The sequence below is a fragment of the Mus musculus genome, chromosome 16, assembly GCF_000001635.26.
Source record: "Mus musculus strain C57BL/6J chromosome 16, GRCm38.p6 C57BL/6J".
NCBI classification, from domain to species: Eukaryota; Metazoa; Chordata; class Mammalia; order Rodentia; family Muridae; genus Mus; species Mus musculus.
In genome coordinates, this window is record NC_000082.6 from 59,814,958 (window position 1) to 59,831,339 (window position 16,382).

General features: G+C 38.2%; 1 protein-coding gene across 2 annotated transcripts in view; it reads right to left on the bottom strand.

The window, feature by feature from the left end:
• Positions 1-16,382, bottom strand: part of Epha6 (Eph receptor A6) — a 969,479-nt gene that overhangs the window by 173,525 nt on the left and 779,572 nt on the right. For both annotated transcript variants that reach the window (XM_006521787.3, NM_007938.2), the window contains one exon: positions 3,979-4,040. In XM_006521787.3, the coding sequence (XP_006521850.1) occupies positions 3,979-4,040 (62 nt within the window). The remainder of the gene's footprint in view (positions 1-3,978; positions 4,041-16,382) is intronic.

The window sequence follows — 16,382 nt, forward strand, 5'->3', positions numbered from 1 at the left end:
TTTTTTTAAAATAAAATAACCATTGATGTGACTGCCCAGGAGAGCAGGCTTGTGATTGTTTAAATAAAGATGTCTCAAGCTATTCCGGGACACCTGCTTGAAGGACAACAGGAGTCAACATCTTCATTTGCGAGAATCCTCCTTCCCTGTCTCAGGACCTGAACCTTGCAGCTGGAGCTGGCTTCAGCAGAGTCCTTCAGATAAGTAGACAGGGTGGTATAGAAGGGTTAATGACTCTATTTTGAGGCTTTTGATTAACCTCATACTGATTTCCATAGTGGGTAGATGAGTTTACATTTACACCAGCAATGTATGAGAGGCTCCCTTCTGCCCACATCCTCCCCATCATTTGGTATTTGTTTTCTGTATGAATGTCAATATAAGGGTGAGATGGAATCTCAAGGTAGATTTATTTGCATTTCTTCAGTGGATAAGGATTTTATGTTTATTGGCCATTTGTAATTCACCTTTTGAGAACCTAATCTTCATTTCATTAGCCCCTTTATCAAATGGCTTATTTGGTTTCTAAAGCTTTTAGAGTTCTTTGTTTATTTCAATGATCTAATTTTTACGTTAGTGAGACATGCATGCACAGAGACAATACTCTCCACATGTGGTGTTGGCAATGACTTGCAAGGAGAAGCAAATAAATATCAATATAATCAGAAAACTCATGATATAGAAATTCATCACTTTTGGAGTCATGAAGCCCTATGTTTGGATCTTTTCTTATAAAGTTTAAAATAGTAAATAAGGTTCTTTTTTTTTTAATTAGATATTTTCTTTATTTGCATTTCAAATGTTATCCCCTTTCCTGGTCTCCCTCTGAAATTCTCCTCCCCTTACCCCTCCCCCCTCCCCCTGATCACCAACCCACCCTCTCCTGGCCTTGGCATTCCCCTACACTGGAGCATAGAGCCTTCACAGGACCAAGAACCTCTCCTCTCATTGATATTCGACTAGGCCATCCTCTGCTGCATATGTAGCTGGAGCCATGAGTCCCACCATGTATACTCTTTCCTTGGTGGTTTAGTCCCTGGGTGCTCTGGGGGTACTGGTTGGTTCATATTGTTGTTCCTCCTATGGAGCTGTAAACCCCTTCAACTCCTTGGGTCCTTTCTCTAGCTCCCTCATTGGGGACTCTGTGCTCAGTCCAATGAATGTCTGTGAGCATCTCCTTCTGTATTTGTCACTGGCAGAGCCTCTCAGGGAACAGTTATATCAGGCTCCTGTCAGCAAACCTTTTTGGCCTCCACAATAGTTTTGGGGTTTGGTGGTTGTATATGGAATGGATCCCCAGGTGAGGCAGTCTCTGGATGGTCATTCCTTCAGTCTCTGCTCCACACTTTGTCTCTGTATATCATCCCACAGGTATTTTGTTCCCCCTTCTAAGAAGAACTAAAGTATCCACACTTTGGTCTTCCTTCTTCTTGAGTTTCATGTGTTTTGCGAATTGTATCTTGGGTATTCTGAGCTTCTGGGCTAATATCCACTTATCAGTGAGTGTATATCATGTGTGTTCTTTTGTGATTGGGTTACCTCACTCAGGATATCCTCCAGATCCATCCATTTGCCTAAGAATTTCATAAATTCATTATTTTTAATATCTGAGTAGTACTCCATTGTATAAATGTACCACATTTTCTGTATCCATTCCTCTGTTGAGGGACATCAGCTCCAGAGAAACAAATAACCCTATTTAAAAATGGGGTACGGAGCTAAACAAAGAACTCTCAATAGAGGAGTACTGAATGACTGAGAAGCACCTAAAAAAATTCAACATCCTTAGTCATCAGGGAAATGCAAATCAAAGCAACCCTAAGATTCCACCTCATACCAGTCAGAATGGCTAAGATCAAAAACTCAAGTGACAGCAGATGCTGGCAAGAATGTGGAGAAAGAGGAACACTCCTCCATTGTTGGTGGGATCTCGAGCTGGTACAACCACTGTGGAAATCAGTCTGGTGGTTCCTCAGAAGATTGGACATAGTGCTACCATAGCAATACCACTCCTGGGCCTATACCCAGAAGATGCTCAAAAAGGTAATAAGGACACCTGCTCCACCCTGTTCATAGCAGCCTTATTTATAATAGCCAACAAGGTTCTTTTAACAACTGTAGGAGGTAGATACTATACACCATGCCATTATACAGCTGGATAAGAAAAGTCCCTGGGAATCTACTAGCACATTCAAAGACCCAAAGCTAGTATGAGGCAGAGTAGAAGTTAACAGACAGAGACTTCTAGATTCTCATAGTAGAACTAATTGTGCCCACCACCAACTAAACCTTTGCCACTTCCTAGATGTCAGGTACCTATATGGTACATAATTAAAGCTTTGAAAAGATAACTCATAAAATATATCACTTATAACCTTGTGATATAAAAGGTTCCTATCTTTTAATGATTGATTCTTTGTATTGTATTATAACTTATTCCTGGCTCAGTAAAATAAAAGTATATCTGAAACTAACATTTTCCACCTTTTTTTTTCTTTACCAGCCATTTGATCCAATTTTCAGCAGTAATTTAAATTGAATGTCTGCTATATTATTTTCTGTTTTCTTGGCTTTTGGGTAGTTGTTACAAAAAAAATCTAACACTCACCTCTGGCCCATATTATTAGATAATGAGTCATTTTGTTATGCATTTGATAAAAATGTGTTTTGAAAAAATAATAATGGAAAGACATAAGTGTATATGCATTTCAAGCACTGTAGGTGGCCCTGATAAATTATTCAAAAATAATTTTGAGCATTTAGAGGTAATGAACTTAAGATATAGAACAGAATGCTTTGAATGCACACAGCAGAGAGAAAACAGCTCATGTCCCCAAACTATGAATTTCATTTTGCTTTAAAGAGCACCCTTGGTCAAGATTGTATGCTATAGAAGTAGTTTCTATTTATTACAACCCAAGGATACTGCTGAATTCAACTTCAGGGATTGAATCTGGACATGGAGTCAAGTCACAGTACAAATATATCATCCCCACCAACGTACAGAGCAGTTGGAAGATGAGAACAAGAACCAATCAAAACAAGTGGAAATGAGATCATGGGAGACAGACTAGATGCAAATGGAAAAACGTCCAAATAGCAAGGAACAGAAAATGAGGTGAAAATCAAAACAGAGACAACACCTTTCAAATGGAAAAAAAGTCAGCCATTTCATAACTACAGGTAATGCTTGTGCCTTTTGTTGGATATATTAAGGGGTACACTGGCATGTAAATATGTCACCTCTCCTAGGGATAAAAACATTTACTGCAGTGAATATTTTATATTTGTTTTTCACTGTCAATGTGTATTTTCCAGGCATATTACAGTAGTGCTTTAAATCTTAACATGTGATGAACACACTTTGGGAAAATAATGTTATAAGACTTCCTTAGCTTTATTTTGTTCCCCTATATAGTTATGTGCAGTCATCTTCAACAGAATGGTTTTTGTTTTGTTTTGTTCTGTTTTTGTTTTTTAAATATAACACTGCTGAGGGGATCTTATTCTTTCTTTTCCTCCTTAAATAGCCAAATGAACATGAGGACAAAATTGGTAGGATTTTGGTAGCTGCCCAGCAATGTAAGGACTTAGCACTTTAGGAAATGCACGAAATACCATACTAAATTGGTAAGTGCGATATGGCTATAAATGGCAACTGAGTTTTACTTTTTATTTCTTTACACATAGGACTATATATATGTATATTATATGTATACATATATAAAATCATTAATATGTCTAGTAAATGTATAGGAGAAATCAAATTATGTTATTATTGTGTACATCCTATTCCCTCAGTAATGTTTTCATGCATCACAGAATGCATCAGAGGAAATTACCGTCATTCTCCACAGAAAATTCATGCATGACATTACACAAAAATTAATTTATGATAAATGATTTCAAGCCTAGATCTCAGAATAGCTTATTTTAATGACATCAGAAAAGAGCACCTCACCACCCACAAAAACTCACCCGCAAAAAGGAGTCCAGTGATCCATTCTCCATATACTCTACTACGATCATTACTGGCCGACCTGCAAGGAAGCAAGGGACACACATGGTTAGCGCCATGACAGAGAGATGGGCTGCAGGTAGGGATCTGTGGCTGCAGTAGCTAATTTATTTGTATTTGTAAAAGAAGAACTCCACTTTTCGTCCTCTTTTATGAAAGCCTACTCACATATGCATGTCTCTACAGTATTATTTCTTTTTGAGTTCATAAAGGGACATGGATTAAAATCTGAGTTACAAAGGAATCCGACATGTTTTACAAAATGTGATTGCTTATGTAGATGATACTCTTTTTGTCCTGTATTCTCCTATACATGACAACCAATGGGCTGGAGTCATGGTTTAAGCGGTTACTGCTGCTGTCCTTGAAGTTTGGCATGGTTTCCATGATGCCGCAGTACTTTCCCCCCGACACTTACATTAGAGTGGGCAGTTCTGAAATTATTTCTAAACCAAAGCAGAAAAGAGAAATTCATAAATCCTCCTTGAGTCCTTATAAAAGATCAGACATAGACTGCTTTTAAGGGATTCCAAGCAGAATAATTTTCAGTAGATTGATGAATGTTGCACACTGGCAGGATCTGTACGCATGCCTGACCATCTCTTTATTGGACACAGATTTGATAAGCAGAAGGATGACGGCAGTGCATGAAAAGCAGGCGACTCTGACTTGTAGTCAAATGCAGAAGCGATGATCAGGAAGTGGGCATCGTTTACTTCTCCTTCGAGCACATCAATTGTTACAGTGCCCGATACATCTCTATTAGGTGGAGTATTTGACATAAATAACTTTGTTTTGTCTCAAAGAAGGGAATGCATTTACTCTTTCCAATTGCACAGGCTTAAAAGATAAAATTTCAATTGAGTGGAAAATGATATTTACCTGAAATAGGAATCTATCAATGCTTACTTTTTCTTTCTACATTATTTTTTATTTCCTATTAGAATTCTTGATGATTCAATCTGAATGGCACATAGCTATTTTTATGACACACACACACACACACACACACACACACACACACACACACACAATGATCTGGAAAGAAACTGTGCCAATGCCAACGATGAAAATGTTGGACTCGTATTTCAAGCCTTTTTTTCTGAACTCAAAGTCTTGCAGGTTAGAAAGGGTAGCCATCAGAAATTGCTTCAATGTATGCAAATGCTAGATTTTACATTTGAATGTGTATTTTAAAAAAAGATGAGCTAAAGGTTAAAAGGTGCAATAAAGCTCCAAATTTATCATGCATAGAATTCAAACTTAAGGAATTTTTCCATTTGGGGAGAATATTAACTTATGTTCTATAATGCCCCTCAAAGCTATTAATCTTACCCATTTGAACAAGGAACTTTATCACCAATTATAGAGGTGAGATGAATTGTCAGCACTGTTATAGATAAAAATCAAGAAGACATGGTTTAAACCTGAAAACTTGACATTCTGTCTTTTATTTGTCTACTGATTTTAGGGACCCCAAAAGTAAGAATCTAAGGCTAACTAAGTAGAAAAGTCAGTAAGATAAAAAAAAAAAAGCCAGCTTTGCACCTCAACATCAAATTCTGAGCAAAAATTCAAGGTAGAATGGTATTGGAATGAGCAATTACGAAGGATGCTGAGTTACTGCTCTCAGAACAGGTCCTCCCTCTATTTTCATGCCTCTGTAATGTCGCTTGACCATTGTTGTCAAGTGTTCGTTTTAAAGCATCTATTTCTCAATTATGTGTTATTAGAATGAAAAGAGCTTGTATAAACTTCCTTGTATTGCTTCATACCTATTGCATAGATAAAATAATTGAGGGATAGAAAAGTGAACTATGTTTCTTGACCCAAAAGCCAATAGGTAGCATTATTAAGCATCTGGCCTGGTACTTGGGATCTTTGAACCTTTATGGCATGGTTGCATCTCAGAAAAGATTACTGGATGGTAACTCTATGTCTTTTCTGGTTAGTCATTCTCTCCCGTGAAGGACACCCTGTTCCTAACCTTCTGCTTCCCATTTTGCTATTTACCTGTTGGTGTTACTTCTTTGTTTTTTGTTTTTTGTTTGTTTGTTTGTTTTTTTCTGAGACAGGGTTTCTCTGTGTAGCCCTGGCTGTCCTGGAACTCACTTTGTAGACCCCTGGCCTTGAACTCAGATATCTGCCTGCCTCTGCCTCCCAAGTGCTGGGATTAAAGGCATGTGTCACCACCGCCGGGCCTTGGAGTTACTTTTTAACTTGCTCTTCTCTGCAATACTACCATAATGCCCCCAACCCTGACTCCATACTCCAGAATTTAGACACTGCACATTCTTGCAAGGTTTTGTACTGATGTTTCCTGTAAACTCCTATCTCTGCTATTGGGTATGCTAAGGCATGTTGTGCTTGGCCTTTGTCACATTGCTTGACTGTCTCTTTTTCCAGTAAAGACTCGTGTCCTCATTCATTGGATTTCTGAGGGTTGCTTCCTATAGGTCTGTGCATTGAAGGCACTTCATAAAAGCAATCTATGTTTTCTTACTGATTTCACCACCCTTGTGAGATAACACTAAATTATTTCAGCAAGATTTTTTAATGATATGAATTCAAAGTATACTGGGCTTAGTTCTATCTATAACTAACTCGTTTGTAGCTACTTTTGGCTCTCTTAAACCCACTGGTGACAAGTTTCACTTCTCATAAGAACAATAATGAGTTAGATGAAGACTCTCCCTGTTTCTTGTGAATTCGAATCTTCATTTGGGCCATTCTTTTGCATTTTATGCAGCGCTGTCAGTGGAGAGTGCCTGAATTGAAGAACTGAGGGTTTCTTTCCAGACTACTGTTAGAATTTAGTCTGTAATTTATTTCCTAATGGTTTTCTATAGGGAACATGTGATGGCTATTCCTCGTTGTCAACTTGACTACATGTGGAATTAACTACAATCCAGAAATGGGGGTGGGGGGCACTTGTAATCTAGATCTCAAGGCTGGAAGACACAGGCCTCTGACCTGGATCTTGACATGGAGATCTTGAGGCACAGTGGCTTTGAAAAGCTTAGGCCCAGGCAAAGTAGTACCTGCCTTTAATCTCAGGAGACAGAGGCAAGAAGATCTCTGAGTTCAAGGCCAGTCTTCTCATGTCTGCCTTTTGATGAAGATGTAGAACTTTTCAGCTCCTTCAGCCCCATGTCTACCTGCTATCTTCCTGCCTTGAGGACAATGAACTGAACTCTGAACCTGTAAGCCAGCCCCAATTAAATGTTGTCCTTTATAAGAGTTGCTTTGGTCATGGTGTCTGTGCACAGCAATGGAAACCCTAACTATGACAGTATAATGTAAAGATTAAATACAAACTTGTGGTCCCCTATTGCATGTATGTCAAAAAATACATAGGGATAAGGGAACTTTATGAAAATTTGGACGCCATCCTTTATTTCTGTTTTAGGTGAGGAAAGTGTTTTAGTAACCATTCTTTTTTGGTCTTGCTTTTTAAATATGCACAATTACATATGTAAATTATATATATTCTAAGAGTATGACTGCTCCTAGGAGATATACTTGGAAGTAATCGATTCCATTTCTAAATTTTCAAAAATATCTGAGCTCATTCCTTTAGTATATTTTAGCCTGTTGCCTCAAATGCCTCAGAACACAGCATCACCCTACTGATTGAACTGTGCTATCAACAATGAGCAAACTCCAGTCAGTTCTCAAAAATTACCACTTAATTTAAAGAAAGTTCATTGGTTTGATATTGAATCTCCCAGGCCACCCAAAGTTACTGTTTTCAAGGTTATGAAATTATAAGTATTGGATATTGTTATGGGTAGTCTAAATTACATGAGAACCAAAATCTGAGAAGTAACTTACTTATATTAAGATAATCACAAAATTCCTTTATTATCCTTTTATATTGCAGACAGCAATAACTATTTTCTTTCATTTAGAATATTAAAGTAAATATATATAATATGCATGTACACATGTCTCTCTTTCTCTGTATATATATATATATATATATATATATATATATATATATATGTATGTATTTCAAATATATATTTTTCAAGTACTTCCCAACATCTACAATGACTTTGATTAAGGAGGTTTGCAAAATTCATACAATTAGAACACTCAACTATTCTCATGATGGTATTAAAGAAAAGAAAACAAAGACATCCTTTAAATTTCTCATAAAAATCTCAGAGAAACTCTTTGTTAGTGAAATAGATTTTCTCCAGAGAGGATTTGTGATAGAAAGGGATTACAGAAATTTGCCATTTTTATATAAGAAATGAGCCTGTGCCGGATGTGGTGTTTTGAATCAGCTCAGCAATTTCTAATGTGCAGCCAGTAAAATGAAGAATCGAAACAAATCTCAACAACCTCAGAACTCTATTACAGATTTAAATCATTCTAGCTTATTTAACATTCGATCATGTCTATATTTTGTCTACCAGGCTATAAAACTGCAGTGATAACTTGGATTGACAGAGAACTGGTATGTTTTTTTTCTACCCACATGCAATTCAGCACTCCTTGAGCCAGTTATTTTATCGACTCTTCCTCCCTGCCTGTTTTATAGAGAGCGAATTATAATTATCATTTCCTCTCAGTTTGATAATAAATGAAATAATTTTCTTATCCATGTAATGCTTTCCACAGATATGGATAATATAAATCTGAAAAGATATAATGTACTAAATGACTATTTTTATTCACATGATAACTGCTAAAATTGGGGAACTGCTGTACTTTTAAAGGGTTGCCTGGTGAGTATCAGAGTCTCTCCCAAGCAAAACTCATCTTCAATGACTTTGAATCTTAAGTTATTTTACATTTATGAGTTAAAATTTAATGTATTTTAATCTAATATTTTATTACTTGTATATAATATTCACATAGTTAACAGGTACTGTGTGATATTTCAGTATTATGTGATTTTTCAACGAACACACATTGTGCTATATTTTATTAAGAACAAAGTATCTGTTTCCTTAAACCTTGTGTGTTTTTTTTATAGGGAAAACATTCAGATTCCTTTCCCACCGTGTTAAAACGTAGCGTGCATGCTCATTCCCTCCACTGAGGTTACTACGCTGTAGCACATCAGAATTTCTTGCTCCTATATAATTTTCTATCCACTTAACCACTCAACCACTGTTACTCATCCCAGATTTTTGGTAATCACCATCTTTCTCTCAGCTTCTCTAAGATGGACCAGTTTATATTTCACCCTGGAGTGAGAAAATGTAGCGTTTATTCTGTTTAACACAGTGATCCCTGGCTCCACCTGTGTTACCAATATTTGTAACACTTCCTCCAATGAGGGCGCTATCCAGAATTGGACTGGAAGCCATTCATGTTATACTTCAGCAAAGGATATCTTTACTCAGTCTAGTCTGTCTATATCCTGAAAAACCTTCATGAAGCTGAATTCAAAAATATGAATTTAGTTGTTTGGGAGAGAACATTTCAAGGAGGCATCCTATGTGTATTTACTGCGCAGTGTTTTTAGACATACAGTTGGAGAGAGCAGAACGAAGTATAAAAAACGTGCAGTTTGGACAATGAATAACTTTAAAGTTGCAGTAAAGGCAGGTGTAGACAAAGCACTTAACAATTTGTAATTGTTAAAGAGATTACAGCTACTAAAAAAGAGAGACCACAGAATTTATACAGGTAATTGCAAAAACGCCTGGTTTGCAAAACTCCACCCACTAAGAGATTTAGGTTATGAATGTAAATTTATTAGATAATAGAATTCTAGACAGTACATCACAGTCCTCTGGGAGGCTTCAAGCAGCAACTAACCAAAATGGATGCAGAGACCCATAGCTAAACATTAGACGGAGCTCAGGGAGTCTTGTGATAGTGTTCATGCAAGGATTGAGGGACCTGGAGAGGATAGGGACTGCACAAGAACACCAACAAAGTCAACAAAGAGCTTCACTTAGCCCATCTTCCCCCCCCGCCCTCCGCAGCCCCCTCTCTTCCATGTAGCAGATGTGCAGCTTGGTCTTCATGCGGGTCCCCCAACAACTGGAGTGGGAGGCTGTCACTGACTCTGTTGTTTGTCTGTGGATCCTGTTTCCCTACCTGGGCTGCTTGTGTCTAGTCATTTGGTGAATTAATGTGGTTTGGTGTAGGGGGTGGCTTCCCCTTCTCAGAGGAGATGGGGAGAAGGGATGGGGGAGGGGCTGTGTAAGAGGAAGACTGAGAGGAGAGAGGCGCTGAGATCCAGACTAAAGTGAATTAATTAATTAATTAATTAATTAATGGAAAAGAAAAGAAAAAGGCTTCCTGGAAAGGTGTTTTCCAAAGGTCAGGCAGGAAGGATTACTAAGGCCTCTGCAGCTATGGTCTAGGTGAGGCAGGCTAATGGGTGTAGGTGTAGGTGTAGGTGTAGGTGTAGGTGTAGGTGTAGATGTAGGTGTAGGTGTAGGTGTAGGTGTTACTTGGTGTAGATGTCCCTTTTTTAGGCAGGCAAAATGCAAGCAATGATGAGGGTGGTGGAAGCCTGCCAGTAGGATCTAGAAAGCCTCCAAAGCCAAGCAACGTGTTCCAGGGTCAGATTCTCTGCAAAGAGTAATTGAGAAGCCATTGATTGAATCCGTGAAGGTGAAACCTAAGTCACAATTGATGTGCTAGGATAATGTAGATGCCAAAAAAGGTGGGCATCTACATTGAGAAGGTCAGCAGACAACTCAATGGAGCTGACCAAGTGAGATCTCTGTTCCTACAGGCAACAGAGCTGGAATGGCAGCCAGACACTAGTTGATGCCTCATGATGCCCTGATGACATAGCTGCTGTGTGTTTTGGTTGTTTGCTCTGCCGGGTTCTGATCCTAGTTTGGTCTTAGTTTCCTTAGCATATGATTGATGTTCCTGACTTTTCGAATGGGAATGTTAATGTGTCGCCGTGTATTAGAAGCATGCAATCTGTTGTTTTATTTTTAGAATTTTGTTTTTAAAAAGTTTTTTTTCCCCTAGACAAAAAACTACAGGCAACTAATGCCTGCTGGGAGAAGAGTTAGCTTCTCCTCAGGATGGTTCCTCTTTGGTTATCCAGTACAAAGTAGGCAGTCCTGAAATCACATACACACAAACAACAAAAAATGGACTTAATGGGTGTACTTACATATCTGTACACATACATACGTATATTCATACATACATACACACATGAGTATGTAACAAAAATAAGGAAAAGAAGATGTCAACTTGAGAATTGGGAGTTGGAGGGAGGGTATCTGGGAGAGCTCGAAAAAGAAAAGGGAAGTGATATAAATTTATTTTGATTAAAAACATAGTTTTTAAATTGTGTATTTATTCATCAACAATGATACAATTTAGAATTATAATATACAGTGAAACAGATAAAGACATTTCTGTGTTTGCAAATATCTGGCATGTTACCCTTTAAGTTTCTGGGACAATAAAGCAGTGTTCCCAGAGTATTTTTTAAAAATTATGATATTTTTAAATGTGTTTCTATGGGGCCAGGGAGCCGGGGGTAGGGGGTGCAGAGGAAGCATGGAGCAATGGTAGGATTGAGGCATGTGCTGGAAATCTTGTCCTGGGATGACAGGAGTAGGACTGTTCCCCCTGACCCTGGCCTGTGTGTCCTGGGGTGCATGTAGCTCTGTGCCCCCACTGTTGGCCCACTGGAGGAGACCAAGCCGCCAGCAGCCAGGTTCATCTCTTCATCCCTTATAAAGTCTTGTCCAGTAGCCCCTGGAATTCCTCCTTGGCCCATAATGTACACTTACCATGAAAGCCCCTACCCAAACCCCAAATGTTTAAATAGACTTTGTTCTTCCCATTACACTGAGCTGCTTCATAGGAGCTGCCTCTTGAGAGTCTATTCTTGCTGCTGGAGAGCCTGCGGTCTCTTCTACTCCTAGCAGTCCTGACTTCCTTCCCCTCTCAGGATCCTTTGGAGGTGTGGGGAAGCAGAGCCCAAATGACATGCTTCTAATAGTCTTCACACTCTTTGCATTGGAGTAACTAAGAGTCTTTTTTTAAAAATTAAAATCTGCTAGACTTGGCAATAGTTAATAAGAACTATAGCCTATAGAAATACTTACTAAAATCTATTTTGAAAGTCAGGCATCCTAGTATTGAACCGCTCCTTCCGTGGATGCTTCCCATTTAAGGATTTATGTAGCATTTAAAATGAACTAAACCTCGAGAAAACATCCAAAGTATGTACACAAAGAAACCTGTGTTTGTGAACTCATTAGTGAGCGTTTGGTCTTTTTAAAGTTACACTTCCTTTTTTTTCCCTTTTTATCTTATGCTATAGTTGCATGTTTATTTATATGATTATTTATTTATTTATGTCCATGTATAACTCACAGGCTGAGCTCTACATATAAGGAAGAACACATGTGTCTTTTTTTTCCTTCTGATATTGGGGGAACCTTTCTCAATATTACACATTCTGACTCTGTCCATTTCCCAGGAAATATTGTTATTGGGCTTTTTCTTTAGAACTGAATAGTATTCCATATTGGAAACATCTGACCTGTTCTTTTTTGTTTTGCTTTATAGTTTTTTTTATTAGTATATTTTCATTATATAGGGTCTACTTCCATATAGGCAACTTCTATCAAGTTTATCATGTACTTTGACCATATTAACCCCTCCTGTTCCCTTTTATTCTTCTTCCTCAACATTTCCTCTCCTCCCACTAGGCTGTTCTTTTCTTCTAGTCTCCCTTCTTTCATTTCACTCATGTAGACACATAGAGATACACACGCGCATGCATGGATATACATACTCACACACAGAGATACATATACTCTCAATCACACAAAGACAGATATACACACGTACATAGATATACATGCTCACACACAGAGATACATATACTCTCAATTACACAAAGACAGAGATACATACATAGATACACATACTCACACACAGAGATGCATATACTCTCATACACAGACACACACAGAAATACACATGCATACTCATTCATTCACACAGACACACACAGATACACACAGACACTCTCATTCATTCACATAGACACACACACAGAAATCATAGGTACACACACATACATACTCACACAAACAGACACAGAGATACACACACAGAGACACATAGAGATACACACACACTCACACAGACACACAGAGATACAAAGAAACACACAGACACACACATACAAAATATCAAACTCTTACGGCTCTCTCACATGTCTTATGTGTCCTTTTGCCTGCATTCAGTGCTTCCTCATCACCTTTTCTTGATCTCCTTTTTAAATATACTACACACACACTCACAAGTTTTTATGTACAAACATATATACATATGCTATAGTCACTTTTTCTGATTGAGTGGCCTCAATACGATACATTCTAAGCTCATCCATTTTCTGAAAATTTCATTGCTCTCATAAATAGATCGATCATCAATCACCATGGATGTTTTAAGAAAAGATATTTTCTAAAACTCACAAATGAGAGGAAGTGTGCGCTGTCTTGCCTGTGTCTGACTTATTTTGCTTACTGCCATGTTCCACATTCACACTCATTTTCTAGCACATAACGTAATTTCTTTCTTTGTCATAACTGAAGAAAACTCCTTTGTGTATATGAATTGCATTTTCTTCATTCATCTGTTGGTAAACACGATTTTATGACTTAGCTCCTACCATAAATAGAGATGTGCAGCTATCTCTGTAGTAAATTGCCTTTGAGTTCTCTGGGTATAAACCCTTAAGTGGTATACTTCAGGCTGATGCTACTTCTATTTTTAGGTTTTGAGGAACATCTATACTTATTTCCATAGTGTCTAGACCAATTTAATCCCACGAACAGTAAAAGGATTCCCTTTTTCTCACATCCCTCCTAGCATTTAAAGAGAGTCTTTGAGATAGAGTAAATGGATTTTGCATCAGAAAATACATAGAAACAAACATTGGGATGTGACAGTTTACATCTGGGATGTGTCAGCTTGAAAAGGAGTGGAGCTGATATGGTTATTTTTGATCGTCATCTAGGTTGGACTAAGAAACACTTCGGACATTAATGAAGCATGCCTTCAAGTGTGTCGCTGAGGGTGTTTTCAGAAAGACCTGCCTCTAATGCAGGCAGCAGGATCCCTAGAGGTGAGGAGCTTGAAAGAACCAAGAAGAACAAGAGGAAAAAGGAAACTGTGCACAAGCCTTTTCCTGTTTTCTTTCCTGATCTGCCAAGATGTGAGCAGCCGCTCACAGACTGCCATGTCTTAGCCTTTATAGCGGACTCTTGTCCTCGGAATAGCCCATGAGAATCACCCTCCCCTTAGTGGCTTCTTGTCGGGAATTTGGTCACAGCCCCAAGGAAAAGGATACAAGTATACAATACGAAATATGGAATCGCCCAGGAACGGCATGAGGGAACGAATGCATACATCTCCATTATGTTACTTTGTAGTCTCGCTGCTAGAGGATCTTAAGTCAATGAATGTTTTTCACAATTAAGTGGGCTTGTTACTGGAAAGGAGCGAGGACAGCATATTTAGGGGCTTTCCTGATTGTCTTAAAGGTTCACTAAAATTCGGTATAGCCGAAACCAACAGGTCTGCACCTGTTTTAATAAACAAAATTGTTTCTCATAAGGTGGCTATTTTTTATTTTTACTTAAATATCATACTATATTAGTTTCTAAAAAATAACTTCTACCAGAAGGGACGTCTTTATTTTTCTTTCACTAGCTGCGTGTGTCCTTCATACTGTGTTGACAGGTCTAAACTCCTGGTTATTAATAACCCAGTGAGGTTTTGTTTCGTGCTTCTCTTCATTTCCTTTTTGAAACTTTAGAGGTGATCCGCAGGCTCTTGGAGAAATGCTAGAGCATGAAGCACGGCATCCCGAGAGACAAACCACAGCTCCCGGGAAGAAGGCGTCGTGTTATGAAAACAACAGTTCTCAGTCTGGATTTACTTACATGGAAATGAGGGGTGTGAATCTAAAGAACCATCAGCCAAAAGACAAACCACAAGAACAAGAAAACCGCCAACCAAACTACATTTTCCGGGGTTCCAGCGAGCAGACCTGCCACTGTATCAAAGAGCCCCCGCACTACTCTGTAACGGTCCTCTTCTTGTAGGAAGTTACTGCAGAGGCAAAAAAAGTTCTTCTTGTCTAGAAATGTCACAGAGACAACAAAAATAACTGCTACAGGTGCCTAATGATATACTGTCTTTCTCTAGGAGAAGTGGAACGCATGGGCTGTGTTACAAAATTTTAACAGCCTAGGCCTTTTATCTTTGGACAGTTTATTTAAGAATTTCTATTTACTTTTAAAAAGTGTATATATTTGTCTGTGTCTCTCCGTCTCTTTGTATCTCTGTCTCTGTCTTTCTGTCTTTCTGTCTGACTCTCTCTGTCTCTGTCTGTCTGTCTGTCTGTCTGTCTGTCTGTCTGTCTCTCTGTGTATGTACATTTATGTTGGTGCCATCAGAAAGCAGAAGAGGGTATCAAAGGCCTGGACCTACAGTTAAGAGCACTTTCGAGCCACTCAATATATGTGCTGGGAACTGAATTCCAACCAAGAGCATGAAATGCTCTTAACCTCTGAGCTGTCTCTCCGGCCTTTAACGTGGATTTTAGGGATCTAAACTGTGCTTCCTCAGTCTTACAAGCAACACAGTTTACTTGCTGGACCATATCCCTGGGCCTTATTTAGGTAAAAATATTTTTTTGGGGGGGAGAGAAATAATTAATAAATACATACTAGATGTAAATCCTAATTTAATCATAATAAACATAATAAATAACACTTGTATGTTTATTAATATGTTGGGCAATGTCCTACGGACAACAATTTTCTTCAAATAATTTCATTCTTATAGCATTTCTGTAGTGAATGCAATTATTAGATTGGTTTAACAGATGAGCTTGTTGATGCAAAGCCAGGTTTAACAACTTTCAGAGCCCAAGCACTTGTCCATCCTGATGAACTTTGAAATAACACTAGAGTCTTCATTAGTCATCTGGAAAGCATAAAATGTCACCCTAAACCTTTATGCCTTCCTACAGAAAGATTCGGAAAAGAAATTACAGACGGTGTGCTTCTGTGGCTACCAAAGATTTTTATAAACAAGTTATTTATGACCAGCAGGTAAGTGATAAGAAAAACAACTAGAAACGCTTGAGATTTTTTTTCCTACCCATATCTCAAGCACCAGTTTATGATAATCGTTTCAAGACTCCATTGTACATTGATTTTTTAAAAGTAATTTTCCTCACATTCTCATAGGGGACTTAAGCAAATGAAATTTCACACTTGTAATTTCACTTGCAAGGGGACATAGATGGAAGCTTTTAAGAGTGGTAATGTGAAAATATTTTTTTTCAGCTCCTCTGGGGAAGGCAATGGAGGCGCTGTTACAGTCTGAA